The sequence below is a fragment of the Phytophthora infestans genome, genomic scaffold (genome assembly GCF_000142945.1).
Source record: "Phytophthora infestans T30-4 supercont1.2 genomic scaffold, whole genome shotgun sequence".
NCBI lineage: Eukaryota > Oomycota > Peronosporomycetes > Peronosporales > Peronosporaceae > Phytophthora > Phytophthora infestans.
Window position 1 is genome coordinate 4,684,217 of NW_003303757.1, and position 15,608 is coordinate 4,699,824.

Sequence of the window (15,608 nt, forward strand, 5' to 3'; positions counted from 1 at the left end):
CCGACGATAAGGGATGTACACAATCTGGTACGAAAGCTAAAGAATCAATCAGCCCAACCGACAACGAGTGCTCAACGTTTGAAAGCGTGAATGATGGATTTTTGTGGATAAAACGGCAACGTGGGTAGAATTTTTGAAGAGGCACAACAAAGCAATGTAAACGATGATCGTTTAGTTATTTATTCATAACACTGCTAATTATCCCTTTGTTGTTTCAGAAAACGCAATTTGCATAACAATGCAGACAAAACACATGCGGTAATTGTACGACCGTTTTCCGGAGGTCTTACTTATCGATGATACACACGGAACAGACGCACCGGAGTACAGTACTAGGAATTTTATTCATGATTCATGACACCTTTGGTAAAGGGCAGTACGTGCAGCATGCCTTAGTCCAGAATGAGCGGAAGGAAACCCTGGAAGCAGCCATCGAAGAATTCAAATTGAACAATCCTGCTACGAAGGGGCTGCAGTGCCATCATAGACAAGGACTTTACACCGTTCACACTAATTAGTCGTAGTTCGCAATTAGTCGTGGTTTTGCACTTTAGTGACATCACAAATTCGGGATATTCGACGAAAATGATCAAATCTAAAGAAAAAGACCGGTTTCGAGCAGATCTCATTGAGCTCTTTGTTCCAGTATGCTCGTTTAAAAATTAGACAGGAAGTTTTTACACAATGGACAGCTGAAATCCCAGTATAAAGGGCTTTGATCTTTACACCACAATTAGTCAGGGTACGACTAATTAGCGTGGACGGTGTACCGAAATGAGTGTGCTGGAGTCGGCTTTCCCTGGAACCGCACCCGACATGTTCTACACGATGCCCGACTGAGTCTGCAGCATGCCCGAGTGAGTCCGTAGTGTGCCTGACTGAGTCTGCAGAGTGCCCGGCTGGAGCACTATCTCGCTCGACGCCTCCCACCGTGATGAGTTGGTGCATGTAACGACGGGCTTGTTGTACTCTCTCTCGCTTTTTGCATACACCAACAGGGCGACGATGTCTATCAACTGTTATTTCTGCCACGGATTAAATCCGTACTCGTCTCCTCAGATAGGTACTTAAGTACGTGAAACTGGCAGAGTAGTATCTTGATCCCCAATGTGGTTGAACGTGGAGATGAAGAGGAGGAGGATCTACTAGAAGCGAGACTGCATCCCTTCGAATCGTATTTCAAAAGAGATTGGGATTATTGCAGGGACAAATGGTGCTCCTACAAACGTCAAAACGGTGTTACGCTGGGAAACAACACGAACAATCGTCTAGAAGCCTCGTGTAAGCAAATTGAATACATCGTGAGCTCTTTCATGCAGCTGGGCGAATCCATAGCGTCCTTGATGTACTACCCATCGCTCGCAGAAAAAGATTTCGTAAACCGAATGCTCAAGATTGAAGGTATCCACCATGCCTCATACGACAAAGAAATGCAGTACGTATCAAATCTAATGAGCGAGCACACGTGCGATATGATTTTTGAGCAGTACGCATACGCAGTTGGGCGTGCTACAGACAGTTTCTACAAAGGAGTTCCTGGTGTGATGTTTATTACAAACACGACTCACGACGACGATGCGTTGGACGAACCTAATCAAGAGTACAGTGTGGACAGAGGGAATTGGCGATGCTCGTGTATGTTCATGAGCACACGGTTGCTTCCTCGTAGACACGTGCTATACTTGTACAAAGCATTGAAAAAGGAGGCTATAATCCCGGCTCAGGTACATTCGAGATGGTTGCTGTCAGCATTACGAGCGTCATTTACAGTTCCCGAGATACCCAATAAGGTTTTTCGCAAACGACGGATTGTTAGACCCCCGAGCCGAAGGCCTGGGATGCTAATCGCAAGCTCCGCGAGGCTAACCAAGTCACAAACACCATCACGAGTACAATGAGCAGTCTGTGAATGCGTGAGTACCGAGATGCTCTTCGAGTGTTGAATACTGTCGCTGAACTTTTCAAGCATCGACAGTTTCATGAAATTGATCGCCTTGTTTCAGACACTCAGTGTGTCCAGACTAAGCTACAATCTGATGCTCCCCCCCCCCCGCGCGCCTGAGCCTGAGGAGCTCCCACCCGAGCCCGACCAGCCCCCACCTGATTCCGACGAGCTCCCGACTGAGTCTGACGAGTTCCCGATTGAGTTCGAGCCACCGAAGCTCGAGGAAGTCTCAACTACGTTGCCAGAACCGACGACTGTGACAGATGAACCACCGGCGAATCCAATACTTCCCTCGACTGAGCTAAACCAACCCCGATTGTGCCCGACCTGTGCCCGACTGAGACCGAGCTGCAACCGACTGAGCCTGGAACATCGAGCGCAGTTGTACAGCTGATCAACACTCACAGCACTACAGAGCCGGTCGAAACGACGAATGATTTTGAAATTGCAAGTCCAGTCCGACGGCGTGGTAGGCAAAAGCAGAAAGTATCCGCAAAGAAAGCCAAGAAGAATCGCGAAATCTCCATGTTCACCATAATTCCAACATGCATCACCTGAAACTAAATTTATCGGTGCTCTCAGCCCTATTACATGAAAATCACACTTTCAAATCTGCAGAGACGACACTCCGATTATACCGCTGTTTTTTTTGGAGAAAAAAACAAATCAAGCAGCCAATCGCCCACCAAAAAAGCAAACGATCAGCGAAGAAGACGGTGCTAAGATATGTCGCGAATTTTTCCTAAAGATATGCTGCACAAGTGCAGCAACAAGTCCAAGGGAAGAACAACGGTCTCCGAGAGGTGGATATACATCTTGAAGTGCCAATTATTGGTGTGCTTACAGCTGGAGCACTGACTGTAATGAGGAACTATCGCAGAGCGATAGATGCTATTGCTGAGATCAGCAAAGCTACTGTCTAGGGTACGACTATTGATTTTGGGACTGAGATCGACCCGTGGCTCAACGTGGAAGAAGGTAGAAGACTGCTGGAAGGTCTAAGAAACACGCGTCTACAGTCAAATTAGGTAAGACATCTACCATATTCTTATGTTTTCTAATAGTTCTCACTAATAACTTATTTGTGTTAGTTTGAGATATTAGATCTTGTCGAACGATGAAATCATAGCGGTTCTACCTTAAGCCTCGTTTTGAAAAAAATATACCAAAAACCAATCCGCGAGTGGTGTAGATAGCCCCAAATTTGTTTGGGTGGGCTGTGGAAAGAAAGATTTCAATAGATGCTAAGACTGTCGAGAGCATTCTGTCGACAATTACTGGGGTATGTGTACTCATACCGATCAGCTGCAGCTCGAACCATTGGTGTGCTCTTATGATCGACATCGCAAGCCATATTGTGTATATCTACGATCCAATGAAATCAAACTATCTGACCAGCGCTCGAGTGGAAGCAGAATGACTTATTCCGATACTAGCAACAACCACGGGAGAAAGGTTTCAAGTGCAAGCGTACGAATTTGACATGGAGATTGAATTGGACAGCTACAACTGCGGGTTGTTTATTTACTTGCATTTCAACAGTTCACAGGTGCGCCACCACTCGGGTGGATGGACAAGAAGCTGCTGATGTATCTGCGCTATAAATATCTTTGCTTGTGTCCTTACTAAATATACACATTTACTTTCTTTCAGACTTGTAGAAGTTCGCATGCTCGGGTACACAAGCGCTTGCTTGATTTGGCTAAGAAAACCTTTATCCGTCTATATACGCTGTCGCGGAAAAAGGGTGGGCAAACTGGCTTTTGACTAGTCGGGTTCCCGTTGGTGCAGTCGGGCGTTGGTCGGGTACTTTTGCCTCGTCTCACATCTCCCTGGCGGGTGCAGCAACACGTGCCTTGTATTATTAAAGTTCTTCCCATCCAAGAAGCCCCACAGCCAGTGATGCCGATCACACAGTTTGTTCTATAAATGGTTAGGTGTTCGATTGTTCAAACACGTTAAAACGTGCCATCGTTGCGTGCTCGCGAAACCAAGAAACGATAAAACGAAAGAGCCAAAATGATGAATACCTTCATAGTGAAGAGCCGTCACTTGTTGGACCTTCTCACTCTAGATAGTGGACTTTACATCGGTTTCGCAGGGATTTAGGCCATACAAATATTAGGTAAAGGAATTTGTCCCTCCTCCGACCAGATGGCGTGAGCAAACCGTTGACACAACGATCACCCGGCAGATCATATATATAATTCTAGGTCCATCTCCTCGAGTTTTACTATAGAGAAGCTCATATTAGTAGCCCCCTAAAAAATGTCATGTCTTTCCGGACTACGCATCGGCTAATATTGATTTCAGCCACTCTGCGACGATGTCACTTCTGTGCAAAACCCTAACTATTAGAGGTCTGTGGGTGCTTTAACACACGGATGGCTGTGCGTAACGATGTGCGTATCAACATATCGATGATTATGGCCGCTTCAATGGTACCATTTCCAGTACGATAGCGATCGGTACTGTATGATTTTTTTGAGATGTTTATGGCTCGTTTCATTTACTATCATAAAAAATCTATAAAAATTACTCTTTATTGCACATAATTTACTATTGTGGATTTTTTTCACAAGCTTACCATTTCGAATTTTCTACTTAAAAATTTGTTGCAGCTCTAACAGCTTTTTAGAAAATACATGTCGTAGGACCTCTTTTCGTATTTACAACCAAATGAATGGCCAAACTGACGACAAACGTATGTAACCATTATTGACCCCACGCATATTCCACGCTACATTGATTCAAATTTATTACTATACTATACGCTCACACCTTGTTTTTGGCCTTTCTTACGTTAATAGTTGCTGTGGCTCTTATCGGCTCTTTGGAAAATACAGATATTACGACCTCTTTTTGTTTTTACAGCCAAATATTCGACCAATTTGGCGACTAACTTATGTGGCCAGCGTTCCTTTCACGCAGATCCCGTGCTTAACTGACTGGAATTTTCATTTCAACACTAACAATCGTCGGCATTACTAATTGTTACAGAGTGTTGATTATAGCTCACTGTGCATTTATATTAGCTATTGTTGATCGCTCTAATTTAAACTAAATCGAGCCTGTCACTTTACATTTTGCCTTTTAGCACCATGGCTATCAAACGGCGCGGTTACGACTCCGACTCCGACGGCAACGATCGCCCTTTCAAGATTCCTCGCACCCGTGCAGCCATTCGACTGGACACCATAAAAAACATGGCTTCTACCAATCGTAGCCTTGATAAGGAACTCGACTACCTTTTATAGGAGCTCAAGGCCGCGTATGCTACTATCGACCGACTACAAAAACATTTGTTCGCTAAGGAAATGTTTGGGTCTGACGAAGAGGAGGACAGCGACGAAGGCGGCGAAAACGATGAAGAGCCATGGTTCGTAGAGACTTACGAGGAGAATGCGAATGAGTGCATCATCTATTTGACCTACGAGAGTGACTAAACCTTTGATACAGGATTGTTCCCATTCTTTTTTCATTATTACCATTTATTTTGTTTTTAAATTATACATAAAAAATACGTTTCGCTTTTTCTTGACACAAGTCATACATTCTATGCACACATTAGGGAATGGACGCAAATGACGCAACTCCGGATATATGTCGAGCCTTTGACTCCATTCAGGTTACGGCGGGCTGCGGCTCTCACTTTGCAATTTTACTACTTGCATCTACTGCCTCTCAATTTGCTATACTCTCGACTACAGCCAATGGACTCTCAAGACAAATGGAGCGCCCTTGAGGCTAAGTACGGCACGCCATCCGGCTACGAGGACCCTCGCCTTAAGACCCTCCGTGTTGCCAACCGCCATACGGCTCGCTCTCGCCTCCAGAGACGCCAGATCGAGAGAGCCGTCCGGACTATTCGTGGAAATTCTACTGTCGCTGGCTCTGCGGCTGTGCCTTTCACGCAGATTGAGCTCGGCGTCCTCGCACGTCGCTACGCCTCTCTTGTCCTACCTGAAAACGAACGGGCTCCTGGCTGTTGCCGGAAGCGGGATAGCAGCTCAATTTCTAAGCGGGGGTCGCACGGCCCATACGACGTTCTGACTCCCGTGGGCCCCGATGAAAGTTCTACGTGCAACTTTGGTGTCCGTTCTTCCGAAGCTGCGATGCTGAAGAGAACAAGCCTTATTGTTTGGGATGAGGCGCCTATGACACACCGCTTCCAATATGAAGCTGTTGATCGCACGCTTCGAGATTTGCTCAAGAATGATAAGCCCTTCGGTGGCGTGACGATGCTTCTATCGGGAGTTTTTCGCCAGACACTTCCCGTTATTCCTCGCGCGGGCCCTGCTGAGGTTATAGCAGCTTCGTTGAAGAAATCAACATTATGGAGGCACTTCGAGTGCTTCCGTCTTACTACGAACATGAGAGTTTAGACCTACAGAATGACCAAACAGCGGAAGAGATGCAAGCGTTTGCGGATTACATACTGCGCATTGGAGATGGCAGACACGACACGTCTCCCGGGCTAGACAAGGATTTCGTCAAGATTCCGCAGGACATATTATTGAACCGTGCCCCGCATAGCGACGACGAGGCCGAAGATATCAACGAACAAGTCGGCCGAATGTCAAGACTTTCGAGATTAATTGATTCTGTCTACGCGGATTTTAACGAGGGACACCAGCCTGACAATTACTTCGCAGAGCGGATAATTCTCACACCCAAAAACGCCGACGTCTAGCCATTAACGATTCGATTCTTGACATCCTGCCCGGTGATGCGCAGGAATACCGATCTGTGGATACCCTAGAGGGAGATGACGAGCTTGAGCGGCAAGAACGCAGCGATCTTTACCCTCTTAAATTTCTGAGCACAATTTCACTCAGCGGTATGCCTCCTCACAAGCTTCGTCTTAAGATCGGTACGCCAGTGATGCTGATTCGAAACATTAGCACAAAGTAAGGGCTCTGCAACGGGACACGATTGCGCGTGGTATCTCTAAGAAGAAACTGCATCGAGGCTGTCATCATGGGTGGGAGCTTCGCGGGCACGACAGTCTTGATACCAAAAACTGCACTGATTAGCAAGAGCTCAGGATTCCAAATCGAACTGCGGAGGAAACAGTTTCCTGTCCAGGTGGCATTTAGGATGACAATCAACAGGTACCAAGGCCAGTCTTCACAGATACTGGGTCTTTACCTCCCGAAGCCGGTAATTTTACACGGACAGTTTTACGCTGCGGTTTCTCGAGGTACGGCTCGACAGAACATTACTATTTTTGGCAGAGAACCCTGCTTCGACGGAAACGGTGTGTACACCAAAGACATTGCTTACAGAGAGTTTGTAGTTTAATTTAATTAGGAGCAAGGATTTTTATTCCCGTCGAGCGTTGCGAGGCGGCCTAATTAAGTTGGACCAACCCGCCAAGCGAAGCGAGGCCTCACGCTTCATCTCGGCCTCAACTTGCCCAAAGAGCCCCGCTTGCGGGGCTCCGCTCGGCTTGCTGCTTCATAATTCGTTCTGTTTTGTTCATCAAACAAAATTGGGCAACACTGCCACAGCTGACCTGATTCTAGCTGTCGCATTTGATTTGTTTTACAAACTGGGTATCCCAGTTTATCATAGATACCGGTAGCCGACAGTGACATATGCGACGGGTCTCAATAAGTCGTTAAGCACATTTATGGAAGGGTTTATTATATGTGTGATAAAGAGGGGGATAAAAACAGAGATTAAAAAGAATGTACAGTACCACTTCTAAACTGAGTAACCATTTCGGTGCGCATTAAACCAATTTGTCAAAAAAAATTAAATACTGATTAAACTGATCAAACCGTCAAATATGGCAACCAATATAAAGAAGAAAAAAACCTGTAATCGTACTTAAATGAGGGTTTGTTCCTCTAAAAGTAATCCTTTTAAGTCCGACTTCGGTCACTCGTGGACTTGACGCGGGGAAACCTACCTAGCAGGTCGGCAAGTGATCTCTTCGCCATGTCTTCCGCTTCCGATGCTTCTCCGCCCGATCCGTGCTGCATCTGCATGAGTATGGACGACTACCAAGGAACGCTTCTCGTCCAGTGCGTGCGCTGCTCCATCCGCGTGCACGTCAAGTGTTACGGCGTGAGTATCGAGGGCGGCAACGCGGCGTCGTGGCTCTGTCAGGCCTGTGAGTACGTCACTTCGGCTCCATCGCCGTGCCCGACGCCTCAGTGTGCCGTATGCCCCATCGCAGGCGGTGCGCTGCGTCTCACAGACCAGCGCGACGTCTGGTGCCACGTACTGTGTATCAATTGGATCCCGGAACTATATCACAGTCTGACAGGCGTCATGGACGAAGCCGTAAAGATCTCGCTGTATGAAAAAAGTCGCAGTACACTTCGCTGTGTGATCTGCGGCGTGCGTGGCGGCTGCATCCAGTGCGTCAGCGGGCGCTGCGCCAAGGCCTTCCACGTCGTCTGCGCCTTCCGATCTCCTTCCAGTCTCGTCTTCACAGGCTACAATTCACAGAACCAGCAGGTGTATCACTGCAAGACACATCTATCCGACGTGGACACGACCAAGTACGAGATGGTGGACAACTCGTGGCGTGCACTGCCCGAAGCTAAGAAATACGAGGAGGAACACCCGCCCACGACTGAGCCCAAGTGTCGCTTTTGCGGGAATAAAGTGACGTTACCCAATAAAGAGGGCCACGAGACTCAGTGTCTGCTTGGGTGGATGACTCGCTCTGATGCGCGCAAGAGGAAGCAAGAACTGGACCGACTGGGCGTGAAAGCTGTGGAAATTGTGTGCCAGGACACGGAAAAGTCACCAGCCAAGAAAGGCAAGAGGAGTAAGAGCAGCCCCAATGCTCGCAAGAACACCAGAGAGACCAATGGCAAGTTTAAACGACAGGAAACGCCCATGCGGCCGTGTCCGGAGTGCGGCGAGCACATCCGCGAGACGCTGATGATGGGCCATATGCGAAATAGTTGTCCTAAGAGTAAGCACGCCATGAAGCGCAAGATGTCGCCCCGTAACGGCACCCAGGAGGACGTGGAGGTAGCAGACATGACGGACGTGCTGTTCGCTTCGTGGCCTGGACAGAATAGTGGAGCTCCAATGGACTCGACGTACTTTTGGAAGGTCGTGGAAAGCCATTTCTACAAGAGCAGTGTGCTGGAGAAGAAGCGCATGGGGCAATTATGTAAGAGTCTGTGTGGTATGAAGCTGGAGGATAGCATCAAGCGTCGACGGCCTCTGCAGGCGTCGGATATTCACTGTCGAGACACAATACGGCTGGAGCGCAATGCCGAGGACCCGACGCAGACTCTTGTGCTCCAAAAATGTACGCACAAATGCGATTTCCTGATGCGAGCAAGTCACTGTCGATGTCTAAGCGACCCCCTCGCGAAGCCGATGATCGAGATACGGCATAACGCAGAGTGTACAAAGCCAAGGAGCGACCAGACTGGCGGTTCCGGTTCAGCTCACGTACCAGACGGCGCTGAGGCCAACATGCGTGTACAATTTAAGAACGGAGAGAACGCAATCGTGGCTTGCAAGTACTCGATGCGCGTTTCGCCGGATAGCGACTCCATGAATCAGCACGCAGCAGACAACGGGACGTTCGCGAGCACTTTCCTGCATGACGCAGTGTCGACGTTGGCCGGATTTGACATGCAGACGAAGAAAGTGCCTTTGGCTCCGGACGATAAGCTGCTGATCTCTTTGGATTCCTGTGACCAAGTGGAGAGTGTACAGCTGGGCAACAATGACGAGATTAATTCGCAAGCTATGAGCATTGTATCTGTTCCTGCCGACACTTCGTTGACCGATGAATTTACGCCTGCGATCAACCTGCTTCTGGAACATTTGAAAGGCACGACGGAGCAAAACCGCAGTCGTATCCGCGCGTTATACAAGAAGCTGAAATCTGACGAGGACAAAGCGAACGAGTTTCAGCTCAAGGCGCAGACAACGGACCTGTATTACCGCGAGTTTGCAGCTTGGAAGCGACTATGCTCGAGCTTGTTAATCGGCTATAGAAGGGGAGAGCAGCCTGAAAAAGACAAGAAAAACGCAACTGAGAGTGACGAACAAGGGGGATCAACGGAAGACGAGGACGACGCCGTCGATGACGGAACTTGCGTCGTGTGCTTCGATGGCCAGTCCCCGGAAACGAATCCAATTATTTTCTGCGATCGATGCGAGCTGGCAGTCCACCAGCGCTGCTACGGAATGGCGAAAGTCCCTAGCAATGAATTTATTTGTGATCGCTGTCGAGCCATGCGAGAAGGACTCGACCCAGCACGGGATGTTTTCTGCCAGCTCTGTTCGTTAAGTGACGGTGCGTTCAAACGTACTATTGATGGGAAATGGGTCCATGTGGTGTGTGCGCTGTGGTGTCCGAAAGTTTGGATTGGCAACCTGTTCGAGCTCTCGGAGATTAGTCTGGTTGGAACCACAAGCCAAGTGCGGTTCTTGGACTCAGTCAAAGAGATCGAAGCACGCATCGTTCAAGCTTCGAGCGGGCAACACCAAACAAACACTCCGAAAAACGGAGATCATCCGGAGGTTCCCGCTATCGAGTTGGGGAGTCTGTGCGTTCACTGCAGAGTTGCTTGTGGACGCACGGTCCAGTGTTGCCATCCAGACTGTTCGACGTCTTTTCATCCACTTTGCGGCTGGTACGACGGTCTGCCCATGACGATTTCGCTTGGGGACGAGAGATACATGTACGCTGGAGGCGGAGCAGGACTGAACTTCCAGATGTTGTGCTCGGGACATTTGCCCGAGCATTATCCTGCGTCCGAACAGCTTGCCCAACGACGTCGACGAGCGCGATTCCGTATCGATTCGTACTTCGTTATGCGAAACAAAGACAACTACAGCAGCGGCGCGAAGAAGCAGACAGACGACGCGTCTTCGTTGCTGTCAGGATCGATTGTCCAGGCTGTGCTTTCTGCGGAGAGCAAGTTAACTGCCACCGAGACTGACTCTACCGCGACCGATTGGACCGACCTGACCGTCTGCTCTGCGTGCTTTGAATACTGCGCGCCTCTTGTTGGAGAACTCACGGACGTCAATATGCTGCATCGAAGGCAGTTTATGATTCGGTGTCAGTACTGCAACGTCTACATCCACCCAGAGTGCTGTATCTCCGACATAGGCTCTTCCGCCACGATCTTTAGAAGTAACTGGATCTGCGAGCGATGCACACAAACGGGTGGCAATGGGACGCCCGAGTGCGTCGTGTGCGCTAAAGCCACCGACTACTTGATGCCGTGTATCGACCCTCCTGTCCCAGTGAACCAGGCGAACGGGAAAAGTCATACTGGCTCAAAGGCAGCGATCACAGCCATTTGCCCAGCGGCAGGTGGAGGCCAGCAACTTTGGCTACAGAATATGCAGCGACAGGTGGGCAACAGCAAACCTCCATTACAGCCAAAGGGACCGGAAAGTAACGGGGTAACCTCCCATCCTTCGCCGAATAAATGGATCCACGTGTACTGCGGCAAGTGGCAGAAAGCGAAGACAGTCAAGAGACAACACATGCTCTGTGCGTATACGCCAGCGCTGAAACCCGAAGGAATGGCGACAAGATGCGAGTTTTGCGACAAGAAGGAGGGGCTGCTTGCAAACTGCGCGCAATGCTCTCGTCGCTTCCATCCGATTTGTGCCGCACAGAAGAAACTGTACTGCGCTCGATCGAATCGCTCAGACTGGAAGTTTTATTGTGAGGCGCATCCGCCGCCTGACGCAGCGTTCGATGTGAACCGCCAGTCGTGGATCACGCAGGAGATTTTAGGGCAACTACAAGATCTACGTCGCTCCCTCGAGCGTGGAAGAATGCTGCTTGAAATGTCCCGACAGCGAGATCGTCAACACAAGCGTCTGCTGAATCTTTGCAAGCTTCCGCTCATGGAGACTGTCATTGACGTGATCTTGAAGAAGCGGCCGACACCTCAAATGAAGGAAGTGTATCGCGAACTGACAGGAGAGTCTTTGACGGACGTACCTCATCGTGCCAAGGTGGCTCCAGCAGCCTCACGTAACTCGCGAAACCGGGTCAGAAACAGTCGAGCAGCTAAGCGCTCGGCGTCGCAAGCTGCAGCTGCGCCCGAAAGAAGTCCGAAGCGCCGACGAACGCGTGCGGATTCGGTCGATTCGAGCACTGGTGAGCAAACGCCACGACGGAGTTGTCGACGGAAGCCCTTACGCTTTGATCAAGAAGGCTCCGAGAACGAGGACGAAGAGGATCAAGAAGATGAGGCGGAGGCTCAAAAGAAGGTGTGGGAGAATCTCGCTGTGCCCACGGAAGTCGATGATTTTGACTTTATCGTGGCTGAACATTACCCTGAGCTGGTGGTACGTGCTTGATCGAGGAGGATGCAGCTATGAATTGTGTTCGGACTGATGTTGGTTCGTGTCGTGTGTTGTAGCAGGATTAGTCCTATCCAAGTGTTGTGCGGGAGGTGTGGTAATAAACATCGGTGACCGAAACGGCCACAATATTTTTAGAGTACGTTGGGGTGTTGGAGTTGTATTTGAGTGGCATGATTGATGGCAAAAGGCAGGCGATAGCAAAATGAGCGAAACGACTGAAAGCGAAGGAACAGATAAAGAAGAACTCGTGCAGTTTAGCAGTCATGACGGATTGGCGAGTTTGTTTGCCAGCCCAGCGCCGTCGACTGCCGGGACAATCGAGAGCAGAGAGGAAGTCCACAACTGCGATGAGTGGAATCTATTTGCCGACGCTGCCTTGGACCCGTTCGAGATGGCTGACAATGAGGACTCGCGAGACGATCAGAGCGATGAGGAAGCTGCTGAGCTGAGTGTGGAGGGCGACGCTGCTATCGGTTTGGAGACATCTCAACAGGACGATACCGAGAGACAGGACACGTCGGCGAATGACGCAGCTATACAGATTCCCCCGTCTCCTCAAATCGATGGCAATGTCGTTTCGAACTCAGCCGCTCCGCTTAAAGGACCAGCGCCACAGCGCGAGGAGAGCGGCGATGTGCATCGGCGAATCCAAGTTGTCGTTCGCGTCCGACCTCCGTCCAACGGTGAAGGCAAAGTCGTCGTCACTGCGGGTGTGAAGGAGGGAACCAGTTTGTGCGTCCAAGCGACAAGCACTCAGGGTGGCAGCAGTGTCGTGACGGAATGCACATTTGATCGGGTGTTCATGGGTGGTGCGACGCAAGAAGACGTGTTTGCAGCCATCGAACCGAGCGTACAAGCGTGTCTGGAAGGATACAACGCCACCGTCTTCGCATACGGCCAAACTGGCACAGGCAAGACACACACTCTATTCGGTCAAGACTTGGATTCTCCTAGCGACAAGAGCAAGTGGGGAGTTGTACCTCGCACACTCCGCTATTTACTAGACCAAGCAGCGAGCTTAGAGCAGAAAAGCGGCCAAGTCGAGCTGCACTTGAGCTTCCTGCAGATCTACAACGACCGTCTCTTTGACGTCCTCACGGATCGCATGAGACAGAAGCCTCTGCTTCTACGGGAGCAGCCAGCAATAGATGGGACGACTTGCATTACCGTTCGGGGCCTATCCAGCGAGAAGATAACGTCGTTCTCGAACGCCATGCAGATTATCCACCAAGGACACACCCGTCGCTGCGTTCGTGAGACCGAGTTGAACTTGTCGAGTAGTAGAAGCCACGCTATCGTCCAGCTCAATGTCACGACGCATTGTCCAGCGCTTAACGGAGAGGGGCGAGTTCTTCGAAAGGCGAGACTGAATCTGGTGGATCTCGCGGGCTCGGAGAAGTGGAATACTGACGTGGAAATGGAAGATGTGCACTCACAGGAGCTGAAAAACATCAATGCGAGTCTGTCAGCACTGGGAAACTGCATTGCAGCATTGGCCGAGACCGGCAGGAAGCACATTCCGTACCGAGATTCGACGTTGACGCGCGTGTTGCAGGACTCTTTCGGAGGGAACACGCAGTCGTGTTTGATCGCTACGATCAATGCAACACAACAGACGAGTGACGAGACGATTCGAACGCTGCAGTTTGCAGATCGAGCGAGGTGTGTGCTGCAGACAATTCGTGTGAACGAAGTAGCGGATGGCTCGAGTGAGCTGCTGATGGCCAAGATTCAGATTGTGAAATTGCGGGAACGATTGGAGAGTGAACAGCGAAGGAGACATGACGTACGCGTAAAGGAGCAGCAGACCCTGCGGAGAGACTTCCAGGAAATAATTAAAGGGAAAGATAACGAGATCACCAAATTGACGAGGGATAATGTAGTTTTCCAGAGATGGAGAGACGAGGACGTAAAGAAGATCCGCGCTCTTGAGAGTCGAGTCAAGCACTTAGAGCAGAAGATCGACTCGAGTGACGCTGCTCCCAGCACGGCAAGTCAAGGATCCAAACGACAGAGCTCATCAATTCCTGAAGCGACCAACACCCAAGTGCGAAGAACCCGGTCGCGAACGAATCTTACGAGAGCTGGAAGCGACCATAGCGCCGCTACTGGAACGTACAATCAAGATTTAGAACGCTTCACACTCGGCTCCAGTAAGGAGCAGCAAACATTAGAAACACAACGCAAGTCTGCGTTCGGCCAGAGTGACCCAGCCCACGACGCAACCAATCAAGTTGAAGATCCTGCCAGTGCCCAGTCAGCTCTCGACATGAGCTCCCCGTCCAACCACAAACCGAACTGGAAACCTCCTCATGGTGGCAGAGTCAACGTTTCCAGATACCAAGCCTCGGAATTGTGTGTCTCGCCAATAAATCACTGCTCAAGTGAAAAAGCCGTGCCCTTAGCTTCGGCTTACACTATCAAAACCGAATGGACGTGCTCGATACAGACGTCGAAATCAACGCCAGCCATTTTGATCCATCAGCAAGAACGCAACCAGAAACGCGCCAATGCGAGCTCAATAAATGGCTACAGTAGCTCTGTTCCGAGACAAGAGACCTTATCATTGGTGAAGAACGCTAGCACTGGAAACCTCAGCTACAAGTTGCCTGCGTGTGCACCAATAGTCAGCACAACTGCAACCGAGCAGTGTCTGAAGCACAAACTCGCCGGGTGCATGTTGTGCTCTGTGGCGAACGGCTGTCGACAAACGCAAGCAATCGCTCGACAACCAGTCACGACTGGTGCAGTGGTACTCAACTCACCTGAAATGACCCGGAAATCGCAGGATGGTCCCTGTGAGAGACATCAACTGCTACGCTGCTTCATCTGCACTAAAAGCAGCAGCGTGACTTCTTCCTCGGGTCAGGCAACAGCGGTCTCTGCTTGTGTCTTATCTACGAGTAGCATAACAAGTCGGAGTTGCCAGAATTCCCGACTCCAAGGTGATACTCAGTCCAAGTGCGCTCTCCACTCGCTCGCCAACTGCATTCTGTGCGCTGGGGTCAAGGCAATGACCCGCAAGGTGGTGGTCCCGAGTCCTGAAGCGTCGCTAGCTACAGCTACTGCTGATTTTGAGGCGAGAAGTGCAATGCACGTGGAAAAGCGCCATTTGGATCGATATCGACGATACACGCTCGATGAAAGGATACTCGACTATCCATACAAGGCGCAGCCTAACTGTAAGCTAGCGAATCAATGGTGACAGGCAATTCACTTCAAGTGTAGCCATATTTGCCCAGATAGACCTGGTTTTGTTCATATCTAGTCCGAATAGAATTACATGTAGCTCTATGCTATTAATATGCTTAAACTCTGCTTTGGCGTCTAAAACTAGCAA

At 49.7% G+C, this 15,608-nt stretch overlaps 1 protein-coding gene across 1 annotated transcript; it reads left to right on the plus strand.

Moving 5' to 3' along the window:
• Window positions 1–7,891: 7,891 nt before the first annotated feature.
• On the plus strand, window positions 7,892–15,473 carry PITG_01850 (kinesin-like protein; the record flags this gene model as incomplete). The annotated part of the gene is made up of 2 exons (XM_002908406.1): window positions 7,892–12,250; window positions 12,522–15,473. The coding sequence occupies 2 exons, from the start codon at window positions 7,892–7,894 to the stop codon at window positions 15,471–15,473; spliced, it is 7,311 nt and encodes a 2,436-aa protein (XP_002908452.1).
• Between the last annotated feature and the right edge of the window lie 135 nt (window positions 15,474–15,608).